General features: G+C 36.4%; 2 protein-coding genes across 2 annotated transcripts; one reads left to right on the top strand and one right to left on the bottom strand.

The window, feature by feature from the left end:
• LOC109827779 (probable 28S rRNA (cytosine-C(5))-methyltransferase) lies at positions 496-22,423 on the top strand. The gene is given in 14 exon segments (XM_020394799.1): positions 496-768; positions 771-861; positions 6,688-6,746; positions 6,868-6,918; positions 8,567-8,702; positions 15,768-15,853; positions 16,896-16,994; positions 17,162-17,215; positions 18,267-18,411; positions 19,100-19,161; positions 20,110-20,197; positions 21,125-21,208; positions 21,756-21,917; positions 22,008-22,423. Coding segments are annotated over 14 exon segments (1,476 nt in total). The 5' UTR covers positions 496-660; the 3' UTR covers positions 22,259-22,423.
• LOC109843206 (17.0 kDa class II heat shock protein-like) lies at positions 22,806-23,555 on the bottom strand. Its single transcript, XM_020412148.1, has one exon. It carries the CDS (start codon positions 23,455-23,457, stop codon positions 22,975-22,977), a length of 483 nt encoding a protein of 160 aa, XP_020267737.1. The 5' UTR covers positions 23,458-23,555; the 3' UTR covers positions 22,806-22,974.

Here is a 25,439-nt window from a genome sequence, read left to right on the forward strand (position 1 = left end):
CAGGTTTTCTTGTAAAAACGTCTTTAAAAGAGACGTTTTTATAAGAAAGCCCGTCAAAACTGACATTTTGACGGGCTTTCCCCTTCCTCCCTTATACAAACCAGCAAACAAACAGCCCCTTAAAGGGACAAATTTTCAAAACCATCCAATTTTGAAATTTATTTATAAAAAACGACCCCTTTTAGCCTTAATTGCAAAAACCGACCCAGTTTGTTGAAACTGGGTCGGTTTTTGAAAAAAAAAATTCCAAGCTTCACGGGAGTTCAACTCCCGTGAAGTTTTTTCTCATAACAAAACTTCACGGGAGTTCAACTCCCGTGAAGTTTGAAAAAATTTTTTCAAAAACCGACCCAGTTTCAACTAACTGGGTCGGTTTTTGCAATTAAGGCTAAAAGGGGTCGTTTTTTATAAATAAATTTCAAAATGGGATGGTTTTGAAAATTTGTCCCCCCTTAAAGTGCAGTCAGAATTGGCCCATTTGGGACAAATGTGAGAACTGAACAATCCCATAGAAGAAAGCAAAGAGAGAAAGCAATAGAAGGAGGTGGATTATCTTTCTGAGTATTTCCAAGCCCAAAACTGTCTTTGGCCCACTAGGGTTCTACAAAACCCCAGCCTCCGCCCAAGTTCGCGCTCTTGCCGACCGAAATTAGTCCTCCAATGGCGCCCAACAAACGAATGAGCAGCAAAAACGCGGCGGAGCGATCGGCGTACTTCGCTCGCAGGGAGGCGGCGGCGAGAAAGTGCTGGCAGGGCGCGGCCGACCGCCCGCGGCCTCCGCCTCCCATCAATCCATCGTCTAGCGGCCCCTCCGTTCGAACAAGAAGGCCACCTTCGCCCTCGTTTGCCAAACCCTAAAATGTAACTCTTTCTCATCTCTCTCTCTTTCTTTCATTTTTCTCGAAATTATTCGAGATCTTTGATTTTTTTTTATTAGGAGGTAGAGTTATTTGGTAGGTTTACAAGTTCCTCTCATAGATTAACTGGTGAATCTTTTTTTAAAGGGGCAAGTTTAAGTAAATACTTTCAGTATTTAGTAATAACTTTTTAAAGGCTGGATCAATCAAGCATGTGATGTGATGGTGTAGAGATATATTGAAACTGGAAAGAACCAAACTTACATACACTCTAATTCAAGTTGCCGCCCTAGTCGGATTATTCGTAGTTTTAGTTGGGGGGGGGGGGGGGGAGGGGCTAGTTCGCGAAGGTTAAAACACTCTCTTGATCTTTTACATGTTCTTTTGGATCTGCATTGGACGAGGGACGAGTAGCATAGCATTTAAATTCTATTCCTTCCAACTCTCGTATAGATATGTTTATTTGACTTAATAAGAAACCCACATATGCATGTTGTCTAGGCATGGAGGTATGGCATGCATGCATTGTACATCAGTACATGTTGGGGGACGTAGTGCGTGCAAGGTCCAATCCAAGTTTGTTATTTTTGTTTGAATGTCTAGCTTTTCTTAGATTAGTTTTTAATGAAATTTAAGCTTTCAGTTCCGTCTCAGATTTGTAGGGAGGAAATCGCTGACCTGATGTGTTTACTGAATCCATTTACTTGGGTTTTAAGTAGGGGTAAGCATTGGGCGGGGTCGGCCCATAAGCCCGCTCGCACACCCTGCGTTTGATCTCGACACGACTCTGCTTGATGCGAGGCGAGACAGATTTGGCCCACTATAATAGCGGGCCGTGGGATCGGGCTGGGTTGGCTTCTAGTAACAAGCTGGCCAGCAGCTTGCTTGGCCCACAGAGCCAAACGAGCGAGTTGGGACTAAATGTATACAGGTTGGCCCGTTGAACCCATCCTGTTGGCTCGCATACAATTTTTTCCCCTTCATCTCTTGGACCTTTTGCCTATACAATCATTGAATCACCGCAAGAGCACAGAAGAGCTGACAGCTGGGTCCAAGAGGATGTCTACAATGGCCCCGTTACCTAAAGCGGTCTTTTGAGGCGTTCGCATGATTTCTGCACGCTCATTTCTTGAAAAATTTCCACCGCAAAAGTGACAATTATTTTTGTTTCATGGCAATCGAAAAGAAGATATTATCAATTAGGGTAAATTACTCTATACTCCCATGAATTTGTAGTTGTAGTTAAACCCCCGTGTACTTCAAATTCACAATAAACCCCTAATAACTTTTGTTAGAAAACCCACAACATATTTTGGGTAAATTACACTAGCCCCCAAATGACTTTCAAAATACCTTTTATTTTGGGGGTTTTTTGTTCTAATTTATGGGGGTTATCTATAAAACTCGAAAAGTTATTAGGAGTTTTCTACAATTCGAAAAAGTTATTGAGGGTTTAGTGTGGTTTTAAAAGTTCATGGGTTTTAATGCAAAACGCTTAAACTTCATGGGGGTTTAGCGTAATTTACCCTCAATTATCTCTATAACCTTTTCAATTGATTTTATTTATTAAATAATAAAGAAAATTAATAAATTATCAATTTTACACCTGATTGTAATATATGTACTGCTAGAGTAGCAAGACAAGATATTTTTGTAAAATCCATTCAAACAATGCACAATATTTATTCAAAATTTTTATAACTACATCTTATGATATATTTACTTTATTAGATCTTTATCATTTCTTATCTTTTATTTCAAGAAATTACTGTTCATGAGGATAGTTTCTTTGAAAACAATCATAAACATTCTGAAAATCATATCTTCTAAAAACCATATCTAACTAAATCTCAAAGAATACAGTAGAGATAATTTATTTTATAACTTATCTAATTTTCGGAACCTTTCATGAAAAATTCATGCCTTAGACATTTTCCCCCAATAAAACTAATTCAAGAAACAAATGATTGGATTGAATTATGTTTGCAGTCCACCCATTTCTATGATTCTATCTTTGAGTTAAGTAGGTACCTGCTTCGCTACTTGATGGGGGCAATTTCTCGACAAAAAAAATCTTTTTATTTTTATCCTTTAAAATCCTTTCTTTTTTTTTCCCCTTCAATCTTGCGAAAAAAACCCCTCAATTATAGAGGCTAACTTAGGCTCTTGGCCCTTGATGTTTGAGGGAGATTCCAAGAGGGAATCCCCCTCCCCCCCCCAAATGCCACAAAAGGCAGCTTTTGTGGCTTGAGGGGAGATTCTTTATTGGAAATCTCTCCTAACAGGAGAAATTTGGTGGAAAGGGGATTTTCCCTGTTCTCCCTCGTTCAGTGTGTAGAAAGAATTCCTTTTAATGGGAAAATTGTGATGTAAAAGGAATTTTCACTGTTTAGTTTGTTGTAAAGGAAATCTTCACTGTTTTTTCTTGTTTTTCACTGTTTTTTCTTGTTTTGTGTGTAATCTAACTTTTTGTATTGCCTGAGATTTGCACAGATTAACCCCCCCAAAAAAAACTGTTTCTCTATAATGCTATCAAAATCCCTTGTCATTCGTTATAATGCTATCAAAATCCCTGGTCATTCGTTACAACTAACTGCAATAATTTTTCCCCTTCTCTCGCATACTCAATTAGTTCCCATACTCCTCCAAATGGATCACTATAACTACAACTCATCCTCTTCACAGTTCTATTCTTTTGATGTCGGTGGTAGCAGTACATCCTTTCACTACACCTTTGCTATCGTTGGCGACTATGTTGTAGACTAACTGGTACAATTCATTTTATCTATCCAGCGTATACCACCACCACCGCCTTTGTTGTCCGTACTGCTAGACATTCTCTTCCCCTTTCTCCAATGAAGTGACAACAATTAACTGCTCTGTTGCCAGCTCCTTCTGTTCCAGCTAGACATTCCATTACTTATCCTCCATCTCTCCCTCCTCAACATCGCAATAGTCAACAAGCTCAAGACACAGAAGTTCCAGAAACATAACTGGAAAAAATAAATCGTGGAAGTTCAACCAGATGCGGAACCATCCTCTAATCCTGCTAAGAGGAAGAAAAAATCAAATAGAGAAACCTCCAAAGTGTGGTAACACTTTACTCTTATTGAAGATCCCAATGACGAAAATAAAAGGACGGCTCATTGCAACCTTTGCAAAAAGGTCTACAAATACCCGAAGCATTGTGGTCCTGGTACCTTGACGAGGCGTCTTGAGAACAAACATAAGGATTTGGATGACAAATCTGTAAACCAATCACAGATCATCACAGGTACACGTAGGCTTTTTACATTCAGGTATAAACCGGACATTGCTAAGGAAAATTTAACACGATTTATTGTTCAATCTGAGATTCCTTTTTCCATACTTGAAAAATGATTTTTTTTAAAAAATATTAGAACTACTTTTTGCTCCTAGTATAAAAAAATTAGCAGGAAAACAATCACAAGAAGTGTAGAACATATCTTGGGTTGTAGAGAAGATCTTTCATGCAGAGTACTCTATCAGTTGTAACCACAAAGATAGCTTTGACATTCAATGTGTGGGAACCACTCAATCATAATCACTAGATGTGTGTCATGGCTTACTTTATTGATGAAAATTAGGATCTGTAGAAAAGAATTTTATCGTTCAAAAGATTTGAGTATCCTCATAACTCTCAAGCCGTGTGCAAACTTTTTCATATTCGTTGCGTATGCTATATTATCAAGCTATGCATGCAAGACGGAATGAAATTTTTAAATGTGCATTTGCATAAGCTTATTCTTTGCATGAGTAGTGGTCCTAGAAAGAATTTCTTTAGAGATTGTTGTGTAGATTTCGGTTTGAAAAGAAAAATTCTTCCACTTGATATCAAGACCAGGTGAAACTCCTCATATTACATACTTAAGAAGGCCCTCCCTTACTGTGCAGCAGTAGATTCCTTTATTGCACGTGAGAATATATCAGATGTTTTCATTGATGATCATAAATGAGAACTTTATGATTTTTTTTTGTGAATTCTTAGAGAAACTTGAGGCCGCACCAGAACCCTATCCGGTGTGTAGTACACTATTGTTCGTTTAGTTCTTTATCATCTCAACAATATTGCTTGGTTGTTTGTAGAGCATAGAGATAACCCGTATCTTTCTGACACAATAAAAGAAATATAGCGTAAATTTTCTAAATACTTTGAAGAATGTCTTACCTTTTCTATTTAGCTGTAGTGATGGATCCCAGGATAAAGGTTGATAATTTAAGGAGATAATCAAAATTTTCTACGAGAACATGGGTTATCAGTGAGATGTTGATACTGTAACAAAAGATATTAACAATACATTAGAGAGTATGTTTTCAATATATGAAGATGTTTTGTTCCCAAACCAAGAATTGGGAGATTTAGAAGGTTCAACAAGAACCCCATCCTCATCCGGCTCTGCTATGAAAAAAATCAAACTGGATGTCAATTGATTTCAAGAACCAAAAAGAAGCAGACATCTAATACAAGTGTAAAAGAGCTTCATGTATTTTGGAGCGTTCAGAAATAATTGTTGAGGGTTCTTGGGAATCATTTTGTACTAGCATGGAGGAGGAAAGGGGAGTCACACAATTATCCTATACCTTCTGTAATAGCTAAAGATATTCCAACTCCTCCTGCCTCTACAGTGGCGCAGAAGAACAACTACAAGGAGGAAGTGCGGCTTTCTTTGAGCAAGAAGACAAAAAGAATAAAGAAGATTGAACTTTATTACAAGTTTGACATATTTTTCTATTTTTATTTGCTTAAAGTTTGTTGTAATTTATTCTTATATTTATAACTAGTGGAGCAATTAGTTATTGCCCGTGGAGTAGGACTTGCTTTGAATCCCGTAAAATCTTTGTGTGTGCGATGTTTCTCTTTGTCATTCTATACGAATATACAATTTTACTTAATAAAATTATTTTTTATTTCTATAATGGTTGCATTGTTAGTTAATTACATATAATATACAATTTTACTTAATAAAATTATTTTTTATTTCTATAATGGTTGCATTGTTAGTTAATTACATATAATTTTTAAGTGCTAAACAATGTGTTAGTTAATTACATATAATTTTTAAGTGCTAAACAATGCTTAAAAACTATTTAAAAAACTAAAAACCATTTACAAAATCCAAAAAAATAAAAAATAAAACATGGTGGGTTGGGCGGGCCGACACGTGTCATGGCTCGCTTCGGTTAATCTTGTCCCACAAGCGGGCTGGTTAATTGCATATTGAATTTTTCATGTATACGTTCCAATCCCCATCCAATAAAGAGGATACTAATAAAATAAAAGAAATGAGGTCAAAGCCCGCGAACAAGCGATACAATGCGGCATGCTTGTCTTGCTGCAGGACGTGGGCCACTGAGCCCGCGCGGCCCGCGAGCCAGCTCGTCCCGTTGCCCACCCCTAGTTTTAAGAGGCTGACATGTATGACCATCAAGTGTGTCTATTAGTACATGACCATATTCGGCCAAGAATTAAGGACCAATATCACTAAGAGAAAATTTGAAGGGAAAAGCATGCCCTCTCTCCTCTTTTTCTCTGCCATAAAGCTCTTGCACCCACACTGTTCATTTCCACTCTTGAATTGTATGAAATAGATGTCTTCATGGTCAGTGTCCCTACTACTCATGCACTATTAGGACCCAATGGTTTTTGCAGTTCCTTCACCATCGAGGGAGTTCGTTGCTTGGATAACGCTGATCTAACATCCCGGAAAAAGTTTTAATTTTATGATCATGTTTATTTTTTACGACAAAACACAACACTCTGTACCTTGATTTCTTAAGAAAGTTCTCATTCCCCATTCTTTCTCTGCAGATCTTCCAATTCTCAAGCAAATTTTAGCCGCAAGCAGTGTATTGAACAGCAAGTGGAAGGTGAAAATAACGTATACCTAGTTTTGCCTTATCTCTGGTTTATTCAAAACAAAACTTTGGATACACTAAGTGCAAATTTTAAATCTTGGTGCTTCATTAGTGGTGTTTTTTCTTACTGCAGAAGCAAGAGGAGTTAATATATGTAACTTCATATGACATTCTATTTGGACAGGTACGACATAAAACTCTCTGAATTTCCATGTTCCCCAAAATTGGTTTCCAGCTGATGGAACTCTCGGAACGTTTTATTTATAAACTTACCTTGGTTAGTGTAAACATTACTGGTAGACTTAATGAAGAGTGTCCGTTAATTTCTCCCAATATCCGCTACTGCTCAAAGGTTATACCGTCGCAGAAGGATCTTTTAATATGAGAGAAGTGCTATGTTTCTAATCTACCTGATACTTTTTCTCAACAGAATCATTTATGAAAAGGACTTCATAAGTAAGCAAGCTAGCTGATTTCTTCTATAATAACTGACAGGCTGCTGCAATTATATGATTATATCAACATGCTTACCTTTACATAAAATTTATACTTTTATTATTGATAATTTGACTACCGAGGGCAACTTGGATTATGTTATTAGTACTTTTGTGGTCACATCACATGAAAATAAGAGGCAGGGTTGAGCATCAATATACTTGTGGTCTGTGGATAGCATACATATCACTATTAGGGCGTGCTTTGATGTTTCCACTTAAAGATCAGATTGTTCTGGATATGTAGATTACAGTACTCGGGGTCTATGGATAGCATATATTCTTCTTCTCTTTATTATTATTTTTTTTTGGGGTGGGGGGGGGGGGGGGGGGNTACCATGTGACCGTAATAGAAGTTCCTGATATAATTGTTTTCGAAAAACGTGAGCCCTATTCAAACACATATCAATAAATCAGTGATAGGTCTTTCCAACAGCACACCCAAAGCTGATTTTGACGTTTTTTGTACATTCAGATGCACTTTTAATTTAACACTTGCTGTCTGACGGTTTTACCTAGATTGTTAAATCTAACTCATTTTTTATGTAATGCCCGTGGATTTATTTTCTGAGCAGCATCTGCATCAATTATGTTTAGTAGACAGGCAAGGTCATAAACCAATTTTGTTTTGTTGTATGCTATTATTATTTGTGGAAGCAAAACATGCTGATTGGGGACATTAAGTCCTCTAGTCCTGTATCATTTATGGATGCAAGTTAAGATCTATTTACCCACATATATACTTAGCTTGGAGCTTAGCTCTAGAATTGCTTAGCTACCTGCTTGATCAAAGCAGCTTGAAGGCCATATAGATGTGTAGGCCCTATTTTCAACACTGCTTTTTTGTACCTGTTCCATGAGGAATTTTTGGTCCATTCAATGGATCCTTTTGAAGAAGAAATCACCAGCGTACTATTTAAAAAATAAGGAGTCTTGCTAATGAGGATAGAGTTACATGGATTGATCCTGTAATAAAATATGCTACTTGTTAATTAAAAAGAGAATTGGATCTTAACTAAGCTGAGGAAAAAGCATAACACAATTGTTCTTAAAATAATGAACTTGTACAGTTTTTGAGATTGTTCTCATATCTGTTCTTTGCTTAGTGGCTTCCCCCTATTTGATTGCTTTTGCTTATAATATCTATAAATTATTCTCCTTGTATTTACTTGTGATTGAACTGTCAATTTATTGAAGTTCTCATATTTTAAACTTTGTTCACATATATAGCTGTGTATTTGACAGTTTTCATTTGGAGCTAACTGTCCTGCGTCTTTTCATTAGAATTCTACTCCAGTTGGAAGCAAGCCATACTTAAGTGTTCTTTATTTTATTTAGGAAGTTGCAACGTCAGGTGCTGCAGAAAAATTCTTAATGCATTCCAAAAACTCCCTTCAGTCTGCTTTGGCAAAGCTTCTTGTGAGAGAAAAGACGAAAAATATTGAAGACTTGCTCCTAAAGAATCATAGTCCTGGTGTGTCATCATATCAAATCCTTTCTACGATTCAAGTTCATATGAAGTTTTACGTTCTCCGCATTTTCTTCATTCAAACAGTTTTTCTTGAGCTTGAACTTATATTTCTAGTAAACAATTCTTAGTTTATGATTGTTTAGTTTGCCTCTTGATCCTATAGTGGAACTCCCATCCTTAATGTGGATACTTACAACTAGGGCTGGAATGAACCAAATACGAATCGAATACTGAGATATTTGTATTTATTAAAAATTTTGAATTTGTGCACGAACTCGAATATCGTTCTCTGATTTTCTTCGAATTCAAATACTAGTATTTGTCGAGAATTCACAAATACTTATCGAATGTTAAAGTATATACTTGTTTGAGTGATAATTTATGTTTTATGAATATTAAACAATTTAATTAAGTAAATACTTTTATTTGGTTAAAGAAGTATTTTTTCATTATTCTAAGAATTTGATATTTAAGATAACATTTAAATCATTATTCATTTATAGTTATGATATATAAATCTGTAATGTGAATGTTTAGTTAAAAAATGGATATGGGATTTGTTAAGCCTCTCAAAATTAGTATACAACTAAAGTAAAAAAATGTAAGTGGGTCAAGAACATAACATCATGTGTGTAATTAATACAGGTTACAAGTAAACAATTTTTTAGGAATAGTTCATTAAACAATAAAATCAAATATACCTATGATTAAATTCTATTTGTTTATGAACCAAATACTAAAAACTATTCATTTATCGTTAAATGAACTATCGAATCGAATATGACCTATACTTAGCAATTTACAACCGGAAATTTTGCTTAGGAAACCTATCTTTGCTTTGCTATAACTGGTTAGATGCCAACACTGGCTGTTTGCTAATTCAAGATTTTTACTGAATTTACGTTACAGTCAAGACACTCACATGCAAACCTATATTTAAGACGTCCCAAACAGAGTTTGCACATGAAGCATGAAGAATGTTTCCATGTGTTGTGAGCTTGGGGAAACAAAATTTGAAGGATTCAGAATCTCAATTATGAGTAAGCAAACATGATTTAGAGTTGCACTTTATGATGAGGTCCAATTACCAAAAGATGTGAAGTTACTTCTAAAAGTAACCAAACTAAGCCTGAAATATGTTTTGTTATTTTATCTCATATCTCAAACTTAACATTTTCACTTATATTATCTTCAATGTGTTTGGCCATTACATATTGCGAGTGAAGAAAGGAAATGACATTAAGTCATGAAGGATTTAGTATGAAGCACCGACACGCGGAAACAAGCCCCGAGTCCGTGTCCGACGCGTGTCGGACGCGGACACGCGTGAGACACGCGATCAACGTCGCCGACACGCGTCAACGCCCCGACACAGTTGGCTCGTTCCCGACATGGCTGATAAGGCGAAAAAAAGAAAAACCCGAAACCCGAAACCCAAACCCAAACCCTAATTTCTTCACTCACCCGATCGGATGGGATTTGCGAACAAAAGGGAAACGCCCAATCCCGATCTCTCTCTGATCTCGGCTCGTCCTTGCCGTCATCCTCGTCGGCAATCCAATCTCGGCTCGTCCTCGTCGTCGTCCTCGTTGGCTCGTCCTCTCTCCCTCGATCTCTCGTCGGCTAGATCAGTCTCTCTCTTGATCTCACTCTCTGATTCTTCGTCTCTCTCTCCCTCGATCTCTCGATCTCTCTCTCCATGATTCTTCAGTCTTTCTCTCCCGATCTCTCTCTGATTCTTCGTCGTCGTCCCCCGATCTCTCTCTCCCTTGATATCTCTCTCTCTCGATCTCTCTCTAATTCTTCATCTCTCTCCCCTGATCTCTCTCTCTCTCTCATTCTTCTCCCGATCTCTTCCTCCTCTCTGATTCTCTCACTCTTCGTCTCTCTCTGAATCCGTCCCTCTTTCTCTCTTTGAATATAGATATAAAGATTATAAATAAGTGGGTCTGATTCTTACTGTTTTTTACATTTTAATTTACTGTTTTATGTTAATTTACTGTTAATTAATTAGGGATCCATTAATTTACTGTTAATTAATTAGGGTTTTATTTTTTAATTTACTATTAATTAATTTGCTATTGTTAATTTTTTAATTTATTATTATTGCTATTGTACTTTAGAGAAATGGAACAAGATGAGAGTTCTAGTGGCAGTGACGTACAAGATGACAAATGTCCGCTTTGAAAATATGTTACCAAATTGGAGAAAATGAGGAAAACGACAAGAGGAAATTGGAGATGGAGATGTAATTATTGAAGAGAGGAGTTTACCGGTTCACACTCAAGAGTTAAAAATCACCTCTTGAGGATAAGCGGGACTGGAATTAAGATGTGTTCTAAGTCAATACCCGAAAACCTAAGGGAGTTTCAAAGGACGTTGGATCAAGCGGAGGCGAGGTTGAGGGCTTCTAGGCCTAAGACGTCAGTTTTGCCTACATCTTCACTGCAAGTACGACCATTGTAAGTACAAGTGCAAACATGCTGATTCATGAAAGTGAATCTAAGAGGAGGAGAGGGCCTAATATCGTCGAACAAGCATTCAATATGGGAGCAAGGGAAGAATTTGTTTCATTGATTGATAGAATGTTCTTCACCGGGGGATTGTCCTTCAACTTGACAAGGAATCCATATTATCCAAGGCTTTTACATATGTCACAAGCAATCCAATCTCTGGCTACAAACCTCCCGGTTATAATTACATGAGGACCACTATCTTATAACGTGAGAAAACTCTCGTAGAGAGATTGATGGAGCCCATCAGGGGCACATGGCTACAGAAAGGGTCTCCATTTGTAGTGATGGGTGGGCGGATGCACAAAGGAAGCCCATCATCAATTTTATAGCGGTATGTGAGGCTAAGCTAATGTTCTTGAATGTCGTGAATGCCTAATGCCGAGGGAGAAGTCAAGAATAAATATTTTATCCAAGCGAAGCTAGAAAAGTGCATCACAGAGGTAGGACAACAAAATATCATTCAAATCATAACCGATAATGCTTCGGTATGTAAGGCTGCAGGAGGGCTTGTGGAGGACACCTGACCTCATATATTTTGGACTTCTTGTGTAGTCTATACACTCAATCTTGCTATCAAAAATATTTATGCGGTTAAGAACACGGAAGCAAATGTCGTGGCTTATGCATAATTACATTTGATTACAGAGATCTTCGATGATGCATTGCTTATGAAAATTTTTATCATGAACCACTTTATGCGGCTTGCCATGTTCAATGATTATTCTAAGATGAAGCTCCTATCGATTGCCGACACAAGATTTGCCTCGTTGATTGTTATGTTGAAGAGGTTTAAGCTTGTCAAGAGAGCCCTCCAAGACATGGTCCATGGTGATCGATAGAGCTTGTATAGAAAAGATGATGTTGGGAAAGCTCAATTTGTGAAAGAAAAAGGCCTCGATGATTTGTGGTGGGACAAGATAGATTTTATTCTTGACTTCACTGGCTCAATCTATAAAATGATAAGGGTCACCGACACCGATACACCATGTCTTCATTTGGTGTATGATATGTGGGATACAATGATTGAGAAGGTGAAGCAAGCTATTTATAGGCATGAGGGTAAAGGGATAACGAGGAATCTATTTTTTTATGAGGTGATTCACAAGATCTTGGAGGATCGATGGAACAAGAGTAACACTCTGCTTCAGTGCTTGGCACACTCTTTAGTTCCAAGGTAATATTTCATATTTCACTCTTTAATGCGAATATTTCTATTAATCAATACATTGTGGGCTAATTCATGTTATTAACGAACATAGGTACTATCATTCCACATGGCTCAATGAGAACGGCAATCGGCAAGCTCCAAATCAAGATCTTGAAATCTCTACGGAAAGAGCAAAGTGCTTAAGAAGATACTATCCTAACCTCGATGAACGACGGACGGTGAACTTGGAATATGCTAAGTTTGTGGGGGCTTTGAAGGATTTTAGTGATATGGATTCTCTTTCTGATAGAGGACATATGGATCCAAAGCATCGTGGTTTTTTTATGTTCCAAATACTCCAAATTTGCAAGAATTGCCCGTAAAGCTTCTAGGCCAACCTTGTTCCTCTTCTTGTTGTGAACGGAATTAGAGTATGTATGGTTTCATTCACTCCATAAAGAGGAACAAGCTAATCCCGGCACGTGCATATGATCTTGTTTATGTTCACACCAACCTTCACTTACTTTCTTGAAGTTCGAAAGAGTATATGGAAGGGGAATCAAGAATATGAGATATTGGTAGAGATGCCTTCGACTCATTTCAAGGTGTCAGCATTTTAGATGTTGCTGCTCTTTTCTCTTGACGAGCCCACGATGGAGGCCGTTGTGTTTGAGGAGGATGAAGGAGTTGAAGCCATAGAATGATCTTTGTGATGTTTCAACTTGAAAACTTTATTTTAAGATACGTTTTTAGTTGTAACTTTATATTTTTATAATGTTAGTAACTTAAGTATTTTGTAGCCATGGAACTAGTTGCAACTTGAACTTTATTCTTTTGTATTTTTATATGCTCAAGATGAAAGTAATAAAAATTAAAATTTGGTATTATCTTCAAACTAGTTACATAACTTACATTTGTCATTGATTATACAAGCCAATATTACATAATAATATAACATAAAAATTGATCTATTTTTCTATATATTCATCTTCTCTTTCTCGTCTTCTTTAACATTATTGTCTTCAATTCTTCAAGAGATCATTGTCATCCCGATAAAAAAAATTCACACCTGCAACACACACTTTCCTTCAGTTTCTTATTTATAATCTTCACTATACATAACAAAAAATATGAAAATGTAATAGAAATTTAATTCAATATTGATCTATATATAATAATAATATTAAAAAATCTAGCTGTGTTGCCATGTACTATTTTTTTGGGTTTGGCGTGTCCGTGTCGTGTCCGTGCTTCATAGGGATTTACCATGGAATTCGGAATTATATAATAAATGTAGAATCCCCTCCTACAACTTTTATGATTTTTGGGTTTTCTACCCAAACTGAGCAATAGTCCAGTATTGTCAGTTATTATAGATTCCAGGTTCCAAAATCTGGAAAAGTACAAAATGTCTTATCTACTTTATCCAAAATACAGCTTAACTGCCTAGACTACTGTATTTCCTAATATCAATTAAAAATGTAATAGAAATTTAATTCAATATTGATCTATATATAATAATAATATTAAAAAATCTAGCTGTGTTGCCATGTACTATTTTTTTGGGTTTGGCGTGTCCGTGTCGTGTCCGTGCTTCATAGGGATTTACCATGGAATTCGGAATTATATAATAAATGTAGAATCCCCTCCTACAACTTTTATGATTTTTGGGTTTTCTACCCAAACTGAGCAATAGTCCAGTATTGTCAGTTATTATAGATTCCAGGTTCCAAAATCTGGAAAAGTACAAAATGTCTTATCTACTTTATCCAAAATACAGCTTAACTGCCTAGACTACTGTATTTCCTAATATCAATTATCTTAGCTACTGAGTTGATTCTATTTGGATGTTTTCTTGAATTCGATGTTTTTGAAGCTGATCCAGCTGTAGTCATTGTTGGTCTTTATATGGAGTCTTATTTAATCACACATTGCTGGTTACGTCCATTGAACTGGTGGAACTAATCAATTGTAATTGAAATATTGTATCTTCACACCTGTTTAATAGTATACAATAGGACAAAATGATCATTTCCCCCTTAAAGTATTAGTAAACTCTCAAGTTGTCCCCTAAAGTATCAATATATCTATTTTGCCCCACAAACTATGTTTATGGTTTCAACGTGATCATTTTGTGAGTCTACAGTCAAATACTTAACAGATTAATGACGTAATAGTGTTTTTTTTGTATTTTTTCATGGGTTTTTACCAGATTATCTCCATTTTTCTCCAAACCAAAAAATATTTTTTAATTACTTTCTCCCAAGACTTTTTACTCTGAAACCCTTTTTATGAATTAAAAAAAAAAAATCATTTTTAGATTAAAACTACAAGAAATGCAAAAAAAAAAACTATCACATCATGAATCTGTTAAATATTTGATTGTATGCTCACAAAATGATCACATTGGGCACATACATATAGTTTATGGGGGAAAATAGGTAAATTGATACTTTACGAGACAAAATAATTTAAGGGGAAAACGACCATTTTATCCTATACAATAATAGAGGAACTTTGAAATTTTCTCGCGTTTGATACAATCATCTAGATTCAGAGAAAAGAAATCCTTCAAAATTCTTTAGCATCTTCATTTGAAATGCAATGAATGTTCCGCCCTCACTTGTATTCTCCCTTATGCATGCTTTAGTGTTCATGCTATTTTTCTGTTTGACTCCTAGGTGTCTTTACATGTCTGTGATTCTTTGTTTTGTTCTTTAGGCACATATTGCTAACCAAAAGAATCTGTTATCTTTCCTTAATCTCTGATTTGTTTTTCTTAAGTCTATCAGTATTGTTAATGCATGTACTACCTAACACGGTGTCAGTCATGTTGAGGTAGAGATAATCCAGGTAACAGTGCGGACCATAGTATATGAACTGTTTAGAGAGGAGAAACTTGATTTTCTATGATAATCTCTTGTTGACTTTTAATAGAAGTCTTATGATCGGCATATTTAGTCCTCACATTTACTTGTGTAACCCTTTCAGTGCTTGCAGATTTAAAGTTTAATCATTAATAAGCATGATTAAAAGTCACTTGCTAAAGTCACTTGCTATCGGAATTTAATGAAGACTGAGAGTCTATGAGAATGCGGTACCTTTATAGTGGATTTGTATCCAAGTTTGCATAGACCAATGTTGGAGCAATTTATACAGAATGCTTGGTATAAAATCTGAGACGACCTGACTACCATGAGCTAGAATGAATCACTAAGGTATTTTTACCCGTGGTAGTACTAACATTCTCTTTACAAACATTGAATTTTTTAAATATATTTGTTTACATTTGATGTCAATTTTAATGGTGATTATAGTTGATGCTGACATAATATATATCCATCTCACTTTCTGTTACCAATATAGCTTTAATTATGGTTTATTTTAACTAAGTATTGCTTGCAGTATGTTCCAAACCTAGGTATGTTCGTGTGAATACACTCAAAATGGATGTGGAGACTGCAGTTCATGGGTTAGAATCAATCACTAAGGTATTTTGGCTTGTATCAATTTTGTGAACTACTTGACTAATGCATTTTGGGGGCCAAGTAGATCATACAAACTTTTCTCAAGGCAGAAATTACTTTCATATGCCCATATCCTAACTTTATCACCTACTTTACAAATACAATTACATCTATTTTCAGTGAAAATGACTATTGTTTACATCATCTTTTAGAGTAGAATAACCCTTTATGGAATGGATTCACAAAATTATTTTTCGTATAATACCAGATTGGTGTGTTTTGTATTATTTAGCATGGTTTGCATGCTGACACATCAAAATGTTCAGAAATAATAATTGGGGACCATGTACATGAAGACTAGCATGGCGACTTGGGTACTAGACTGTGGCTAATAAAATAAGAAACTGTCATGTATGTATTCCCTTGCAGAGTGTGTGCATCTTAGGGCCTAGATATACGGTGTCTCTTTATAAATTATTCATCCAAGGTCACCTGAAACTTTACCTGTTCAAATCCACTATATAACTGTTAGTGTTTACTATTTCAATTTCAATAAGCTTTGGAATTTAGACTGATCAAGCAAGTAGAAAATGAGAAGCTCTCAATCTATATGTGATTATCATTATTAAAGAGTTCTCATGGGTCAATTGTAGGTCACAACTTTAAGCAAGTAAAATCATTGACCAAATATTTGGAGCAGACTAAAACCAATCGCAAACACTTTCTGAAGCATGGGTCATTTTCTATTTGAGAAACCTAGGCACAGGAAGGACGTCACAATTTACTGGAGTCCCACTGAAACTAAAGTGCCAAATTAATGCATCAGTTGTATACGTTAAAATGCATTTTTTTTCCTTTCTGGCTACCTCTTGGGTCAACTGATTGAAATGCTTATGTTCTGCTGGGGCCAACTACTGGAAATGTCAAATGGTTTATACTTATCTAAACAATTGGTTTATTCCAAAATTTAAGTAGAACGCCTATATTTGATGCATGTTAAATTGCAGCCAGTTTTTGGTCAAATAGATACTTTGAGCTTTATTAATGAACCCATATGAACTGATAGGTTGCAAAAGATGACATGGTTCCAGACTTACTAAAACTTCCCTCTGGGACTGATTTACATGATCATCCTTTGGTTACAAGCGGAAGTGTTGTCGTGCAAGTAAGACTACCATGGTTTAGTCTGCTCTCTTGCACCATTTCCTTATCACAACTGTGTTTATGTGTATCACTATGTCACATAAGATATTGATTCATCTGCAGACAGGTTTAGGATTACTCCTCTTTGTTTACTTCACTATTGATATTTATTTGTTCTTTCCTTCTAAGGGCAAAGCAAGTTCTATGGTGGCCGTTGCCCTGTGCCCTCAGCCAGGATGGGAGGTTTGTATTTTTATATAACCACCGAACTGGTGAATATTTATTGTATTTGTGCGTTGCTACCTTGTTTTTCTAGTTCTAGAAAACATATTAATGCATTATGTATACACTAACCTATCTGTGCCGATGAATTGTTAAAAATTCAACCTGGCTATTTATGCAGACATGTTTGATCTGTTTATTGAAAACCATCCAGATTGGTCATAATTGTCCCATAGTATTTTGAACCTCCATGCTACTGCTAAATGTTAAAAGATAATTTCTAATATTTATATTTATTGTAGAGATGAATCATGTCTGTTTAGAAATATACCTTCTCAAAATACTTGTGATAACGTTATCCATATTACTCTCTGCTAAGATTGCCGGAGATGCATATTCAACTATAAGGGACGCAATTATTTTAGTAAATTTCTTTATGTCAAAAATAATTTCAATGTGAGAGCATAAAACCTGAACAAACTATCCTTTTATTCTATAGGGACTAGAGACAAATAAGGATTTTATCATCTATTAGTTTGGTTATAGGTTTTAGAATAAAATGCACATGCCTAATGCACAAAACTTATAATTTCCAAAAAAAACTTAAATTTCATACTTTTACATTATTTTGCTTTTTTCACACATGCTACTATTTTTCCTGAAGAAACTTATAATTTTTATTTGTATTTCTTTGGTTATGCAATTATATGGCCCCAAATCCTATGTTCATGGCATTGTATGGTATAGACCATGGAATATTCTAGAAAACAAAAAAGAAAGAGAAGGGAAAAGAAAGAGAAAATTGCTTGTATGATATGACATATTCTAGAAACAAAAAAGAAAATACGAAGGAAAACAAAGAGAAATGTCTCTTGTTAAATTACTCTTTTGCCCTCCCAGTTATAGTAGAAATGAGCACGTCTTCCTTTCATTCATTTTTTGACTATCCTCATAATGTTAGTTATATAGTAGTATAGATGGCATCCTTCTGTTGCCTCTGATGCTTTTGGACGTGCATACTATTTATATAGCATTTGCCCTAATATGTTGTTTTTCTTGATTATTTGATAAGGTTCTAGATGCCTGTGCTGCTCCTGGAAATAAAACTGTTCACCTTGCTGCACTAATGAAAGGAATGGGAAATATTATAGCATGTGAACTTCACAAGGAAAGGGCTAGACTTCTAGAAGATACTATCAGGCGGACTGGAGCTCCTAGTATCCTTTCATTGTTTTCCCCCCTTGATATTGTCAACAAATTTTGTGAAAACATGCTCCTGTTTGAGTTAGCGTTAGATACTCTAACCTCGTATGCTTTGCTATGCTATTCATTTTTTCTATCGTGGACGCTGCTAGTAGAATAAAATAATTAATAATGGTGCTAGATTGTCAGATGACGCTTTTCTGTGTCCGTATATAGCTTTGTTTTTAATGAAAAAGAAGAAAGACAGTTCTTGTGACGCTAAACTTTTGCCTACCATTAAATTTCTGGCAGTAACATGTTGCTGTAAAGCTGCTGGAATGAGGTCTGTCGTGTCAAGTCTATTACTAAGAGAAATAGATTTTCTTTTCCTTCTTGTAATACATTAATATGTGATTTCTCCTTGTTGGCTGTATTCATTATATGTTATGAAGGTTTGTTGCCGTAAAGAAACTTCACAAGTTACCAGCAAGTATAGGTGCTGGTTGTGGAAACCATATTCAGACAATTGTTATTGTTTTGTGATAAATATAAGACTTTCTGAAGGTCTTTGGCTTGCGCATCATTAGTGTACTACTCAATTAGATATTCCACTTCCCACACAAATGTGCTAATCCTACAAGTAAAAATTGTGTGAGTATACTTTGTGACTGAAACAAAATGTGTTGTTTTACACTTATTGTCTCACCTTAACTGGAGTTACAGATGTGAACATATTTCAAGGTGATTTTTTAGATTTAGATGCCAGGGATCCCAAGTTTTCAAAGGTAAGATCCCTCTTTTCTGATTTATTTTAGAATATATTAGTAAATCTTTTTTCCCCTTTGCTTTTCTGTGAGATATTCTCCCAAGTACAACATAATATTAGTACTTGTAGTTGTAGGCGTTTACTGCAAGTTATGGCAGAAAATTGCATCCAAGCATCCTACTAACGTTCTATCAGATGATATGAATATAATGATTCAAATTTTTTTGTAACAGTCATCTTCAATGTCAACCAGTGTGGGTGATTGATAAAATTTGAAAGTTTTTATACTGAACAAGGAAAAAGTAAAAGTCTGTCTCCAACATAAGACAAAAAAAGTGTGGATATATTCAGCTAGACCACCAGATGCTAAAACCACTAACAATTTTTATGAAGATAGCATAGGCTGTATTGAACATGAAGTCACAAAGATGTAGCATGCCCTATCTGAAAGGTGGTTAATTCTGATTTGTTGATGGACCGCTAGGAGGTTCTTTGTCTTAGTGTAGTATTCAGCTTCTTGTGCAGTTGGTTCCAAGAGCAAGAGTAGAGTAGAATGGAGTTGAATTCTAGCTTTTGACTGCAACTGAACCACTACTTACCGGGTGACATTTTATTGGCGAGCATACATGTATTGCGTTCATAAGCTATCACTATGCACAGTAAAATTTCTGTTGATTTGGAAAATTCCTGCAAAATCTTCAGTGTTATACAACATGCTCTTTCAAGCTTAGAAAGTCCAGCCTAGTCAGCCATTTAAATCAGTATGTTTTTCTTGAATAGAGACCATGTGGTTAATCCTTAAAGTTTGTGTTGATTAATATCAACACTAGCTGAATCTTCTCTTAAATGGAAAATAGGATCAATGTCATATTTCATGCATGTTGATATTCAATTCGGGAAGTTTATTATTTGACATTGCTTATTTACTAATATGTATACTACAGTTCTCATTACAATGCGCATGCAGATCCGTGCTATTCTCTTGGATCCTTCTTGCTCAGGGTCTGGAATTGCCAGAGAAAGATTAGACTATTTGCTCCCTTCATTCAAGAAAGGTGATTCTTGCAGAATTTTTATTCGCAATCTAAATCAAATTCCTTTCCTAATAATTTATCTTTTTATCTCTTAAATGTCAATCACAACATTCAGTTAACACCTAAATGGAGTCAACTTAGAAGTAAAAACTTCGCAAATGACTTTTTTTCTTAATATAATTAAGGAATCGGAATAATATCTCACACACAGAGGGATGGAGGAAGTATTCTAACTTATACTTATTTTAAAAGCGGAGGGTGGCAAGGTGTTTAATTCTATGGCAGAGCCTGCTTTATAGTATTTCTATTTTGCCGAGGCATGTTGAAAATTTTCTGTTCTTCACGGGGTTGTTGAAACTTGAAAGCACATTCTCGTCAAGAAAAAAATTTATCGCACAATTATTAAAAATCAGATATGCTGCCCCTGCTGTTTGTCTCTAGTTTCCCAAGCGCAGTGAATATTAGTATCACATGCTTTGCACTGATAAACAACTGGGAAAAGTAGCACGCTAATAAGCAAATACTTGTAACTTCACAATTAGTTGTTTGATAAGCTTGCAAAGTATTGACTCACTTTGAAGTAGTTAGTAGATAGTTTTGTTCATAGAGTCATGAAAAGAGCCAGAATTCTCAGCCAGTTGGGACACAATAATATGCTTTTCATCATCATAACACGTGGGGGGAACTCAGAGACAATTTTCCAGCCATGCACACGTTGGAAAACTCTAAAACGAAGAACTTGCCTGATTTTAAAGTAGAGCATATGGCCTATCTCAAACGATCAGCCGTGCCTATGGTTGTAGTTTTTTGTGGCCCCTCCTGTAACAAAGAACTTGCCTGATTTAAAGTAGAGCATGTAGCCTATCTCAAGTGATCAACCTTTTGCCTATGGTTAGTATGTGTATGTACGCCCTCCTGTAAGTCACTTTTCTTACTTGTACTAAACAGGGGAAGACGGTGATGCTGCTAATTCTCAGAGAGTAAGGAATCTTGCTGCTTTCCAAACAAAAGCTCTTCTTCACGCCTTATCATGTAAGTGAGCTTCCTGTAACCCATGTCCTAATTGTTTGTTCTACGATATTTTACTGATCCACATACTATTGCTATTCCAAATGCTACCTCCGGAAGTGATCCCTTTTAAAATTTCTGAAACAAATCATTCCTGGTGATGCATTATGCTATGGAACACTTCATTTCTCTAGCCGTTACTTTTAGCTTCATTATCATGTATCATGTGAGAAATGCCAGTGTAATTGGACGTTTTTGCACAGTTGCAAGAAGCTTCCTTTGCACGTATGTGTAGCAGCAGTGAAGAAACCTTTGAAGTATGGCCGCTTATAAACAGATTTTTGGCTCCAACCCATAAAAAAAGAGAAATGTATCAACCGATAATGGGTCTTCAGTAGCTATTTTGCTGATTTTAGCCAATCTTGTAACCATTTCGTTCTTCTAAATCATGCACACTTAAGTATTTGAATATCCAAACATCTACTGTTCCAGATAGCTAATCATATTTGAATATCCAAACGTCTACCATTCCAGATAGCTAATCAGTTTCTTCTTTGAAACTTTGTTGTAGTTCCCGCAGTTGAGAGAGTTGTATACAGCACATGTTCAATTCATCAAGCAGAAAATGAAGACGTCATCAGTTCAGTTCTCCCCTTTGCCACCTCTATCGGTTTTGAACTGGCAACTCCTTTCCCGCAGTGGCCTCATCGTGGCCTCCCTGTCTTCAACGGTGGTAAGTTCTTCAAATTATAGCCGTCAAAACAATCTTGAAAATTCCCATGATCTTTTAATCAGTAACCGGGGCTCTTGCTTTCTGTCTCAGCTGAACATTTGCTAAGAACAGATCCAACCGAAGAAACGGAAGGATTCTTTATTGCACTATTTGCTAGGAAAAGTGAGACGAATAAATCTGAGGAAGCACCTGAAGAATCACACATTCAGAAGTTACCTCATCCCTCTACAAAAAAGATTTGCAGAATGCGGAAGCCGACTCCATTCCTTCCACTAAGAAAGATGTTGCAATATAATGCCATCCCACTCCTGAGACATAATAGAAAAAGAAAAAGAATATGACTGTGACGTCTAAATTATGAAATTTTGGTTAACGCTAACCATGAACGCTTCCGCCTGTTCTGTGTTTATTGTTGTATGTTTTTTTATCATGCATCACGGACATATCTCTTTTTGTTGTACGCTTCTGCTACAGTTAATATGGTATCATCGTCTTTTTCATTTTTCTCCTTTGTAATTTCTTGTTGCGTGCTTTTTTTTAATCCTGCGTACTGTTAATAGGATGATGAAGATGTTTATTTTACATCTATTCCCTTTGTATTCAGTGGACCGCTATGACATATGCAAGAGCAGTGGAACATTTTGCCTTCAACAACGGCATTCCAGGTGCATGTTAAATGACTCCCCAATTTCCATAAGCAGGTACGTGTTATTTAACTCCTCCATTTCCACCAACTTTTTCATGGGGATTTATTACCTGCAATACTCCCAAAGTTAGGTGGGAATTCAGAAATTAAAGTTCTTACTTATCGTTGCATGTGATTAGTCATCGTCCAAACTTAAAATGAACATCAGAGGGTATAAATACACACAAAAGCAAAGACCGGTGTAATACCCACAGATGCTCATCAGACACAAGGCATTACTTTATTCGCATACAAAACGATGGCATTTAACAGCACATTAGCACATCGAACTGCTCACACCGAGTGACATTCAAACATTAGCAACAGAACACATAACAAAACATGGAAAAGAACACAAACTAAACTTCAGGCTCAGGCGACCTTGACTTGGACGGTCTTGGGCTTCTTGGGCTCCGGCGGCGGCTTCTTCATCACCGTCACGGTCAGCACCCCGTCCCTGCACTCCGCTGTAACCTTATCGAGGTCAGCGTTCTCCGGCAGCGAGAACTTCCTCATGAACTTCCCCATCCTCCTCTCCATCCGCAGGTACCTGCCTTCCTCCCTCTCCCCCTGCTCCTCCCCCCTCCTCCTCTCCCCGCTTATGACCAGCACGTTGTCGTCCTCGATCTGCACCTTGATCTCCCCCGAGCTGACGCCGGGCATGTCGACCACGAAGGTGTACGCGGTGGGCAGCTCCTTGACGTCGGCCGGGGTGGACGCCATCGCACGGGCGTCGCGCACGTAGGTCCCGGTCGGGGTGGTGCGGGATTTCTCGGCCTCGTCGGGGATGTCGCCGACGAGGTGGTGGAGGGTCGAGAGGAGGGGGTTCTCGAAGCCGAACATTCGGACGTCCATTGGTGGAAAGGGTTTGTTGAATTGAGAGCCGCTGGATCTTTTTCGGGGGTTATTTGTTTCAGATGTCGGTGGGAAGGAGGAGCGGGGCTGAGGGGTTTTATAGGTGGAAACGCTGCTTCTGCAATGTTCTGGAGAGGTTCGAAAGAGGCGGGCATGTGGTCGGGGGGACTGGGCTGGGCTCGAGAGAGGCCTCTCGTTGCAGTAATGTTATTGGGGGCGTTGCATCTGTTAATAAAGTCTTGAAGTCTTGAATTTGGGTAGAACTCTTTTATTTATTCTCTCTGCCTAGTGAGAAGGAGAGACCTGTTTAAGTGAGCTCATATCGAGAGAGAATGTCCCAAGTTTTGAAGTCTAGCATTCCTAGAAGCCATCAAGGGTGTTACCATCTCAGACCCAATTAAAGACAATACTTCACTTGAAAGGATATCCCGTCCCAAACTTCTCTCAGACCCAATCCAACCTAGCCCATGGTGGTTCGAGTCGCGGGTCGGCCTGAACTCCTTGTTTGTTTTCAATTTTATTTCTTTTTGTTTATTTTTTTTCTTTTTAAATTTTTTACTAGATTAGTATGCATAGTTTAAAGAGGAAAACTGTGCTTCATCTTTCTGAAAAATCTAAATCCTATAAATTTATAATTTGTGATAGAATTATCTTAAGGATAAGAGATTCACAATAATTTGAGTGTTTTTAATAAATCAAAATGACTAAAAATATTCATCAAAATACTAAATAGTGTTTAGAAAATATCTAATTACTACTAAATTATAACTCAGAACACCTGAAGGTTATAATTTTAATTGAGCTGCTACTAAAATTATATCAAAATATAATTATCGCCTAAGGCGGGCCAGCCCTCTACCCGCGGATATCAGAGGCCCATTTGGGCCCACCTTAATGTGAGTTAGGTTTTGTTGATGGCTGATATCAAATAGTCAATGAAAGAAGCGATTAAGTTGACGGAGGTCCTCTAACCCTCTGGATGTCTGGTTATCTTTGAATGTCCGGTTCTAGAGTAGGTTGTTCTTTCCTGCACAAATAGCAAATTGTAAGAGGGCGAAGTTGGGTTCCTCGTTTGTTCCTCCGACGATCAAGTCAATGATTTGTTTGAGTGGAGAAGTAAAATGAACATCGTAGTTCTTAAGCACTGGGTAGAGGTAAAAATATTGCCTTATCATTGAAAATAATACCCCTATTTATATTGGTGGTAGAATGGTAGAATGGTAACTTTGGCCGAGTATGGGATGTCGGCCACGTAAGCCTCTGCTTTACAGGTGTCGGTCGACGAGTGGAGGAGAGGTCACTTCGGTATTTGATGCGAAGTGATTGGGGGTACATGGTGTTGACGTGGTCCGATATGTCATAAAGACTATTAGGAGCAGAGGAATGATGACACCCATAATACATTTAATGACATTTATTGTTGTAATGACCGTGAACTTTCGATACTAGTTAAAATAATTTTTTAATATTTTAAAATATTAATTATTATTTTTAAAAGAGTATCTGTATTTTTCTCGATTTTCTAGAATTTTTATGATTTAAAGTCCAAATTTTATATTTATTTAAATAATTTTAATATTTATAAATTGATTTTATGCAGTAAAAATCTTTAGAATTAATTTATTGTGTTATCGATACTATTACGTATCATTTTAAATAATAAGTTGTATTATTGTTACTATTACGTATGATTTTGTGTATTATGTTGTATTATTAATTACGTATTATTTGTATAATTTGTTGTATGCGTATCAACTGTTGTAATAGCACAACTGGTACGTTTTATTGTATATAGATAATTTTCCCATAATTATTTGATTTTAAATGTAAGTAATTATATTTTTTATTAATTATTCTCGTTTAATTGTACAATTAGTTGTATTATTTCTACTGTTGCATATTATCTGTCGTATTAGTATAACTAGTACGTTTTAATGTGTAGATAATTTTCATATAATTATTTAATTTATTTTGTAATTAGT

The sequence above is a fragment of the Asparagus officinalis genome, chromosome 1 (assembly GCF_001876935.1).
Source record: "Asparagus officinalis chromosome 1, Aspof.V1, whole genome shotgun sequence".
In the NCBI taxonomy this organism is placed as follows: domain Eukaryota; kingdom Viridiplantae; phylum Streptophyta; class Magnoliopsida; order Asparagales; family Asparagaceae; genus Asparagus; species Asparagus officinalis.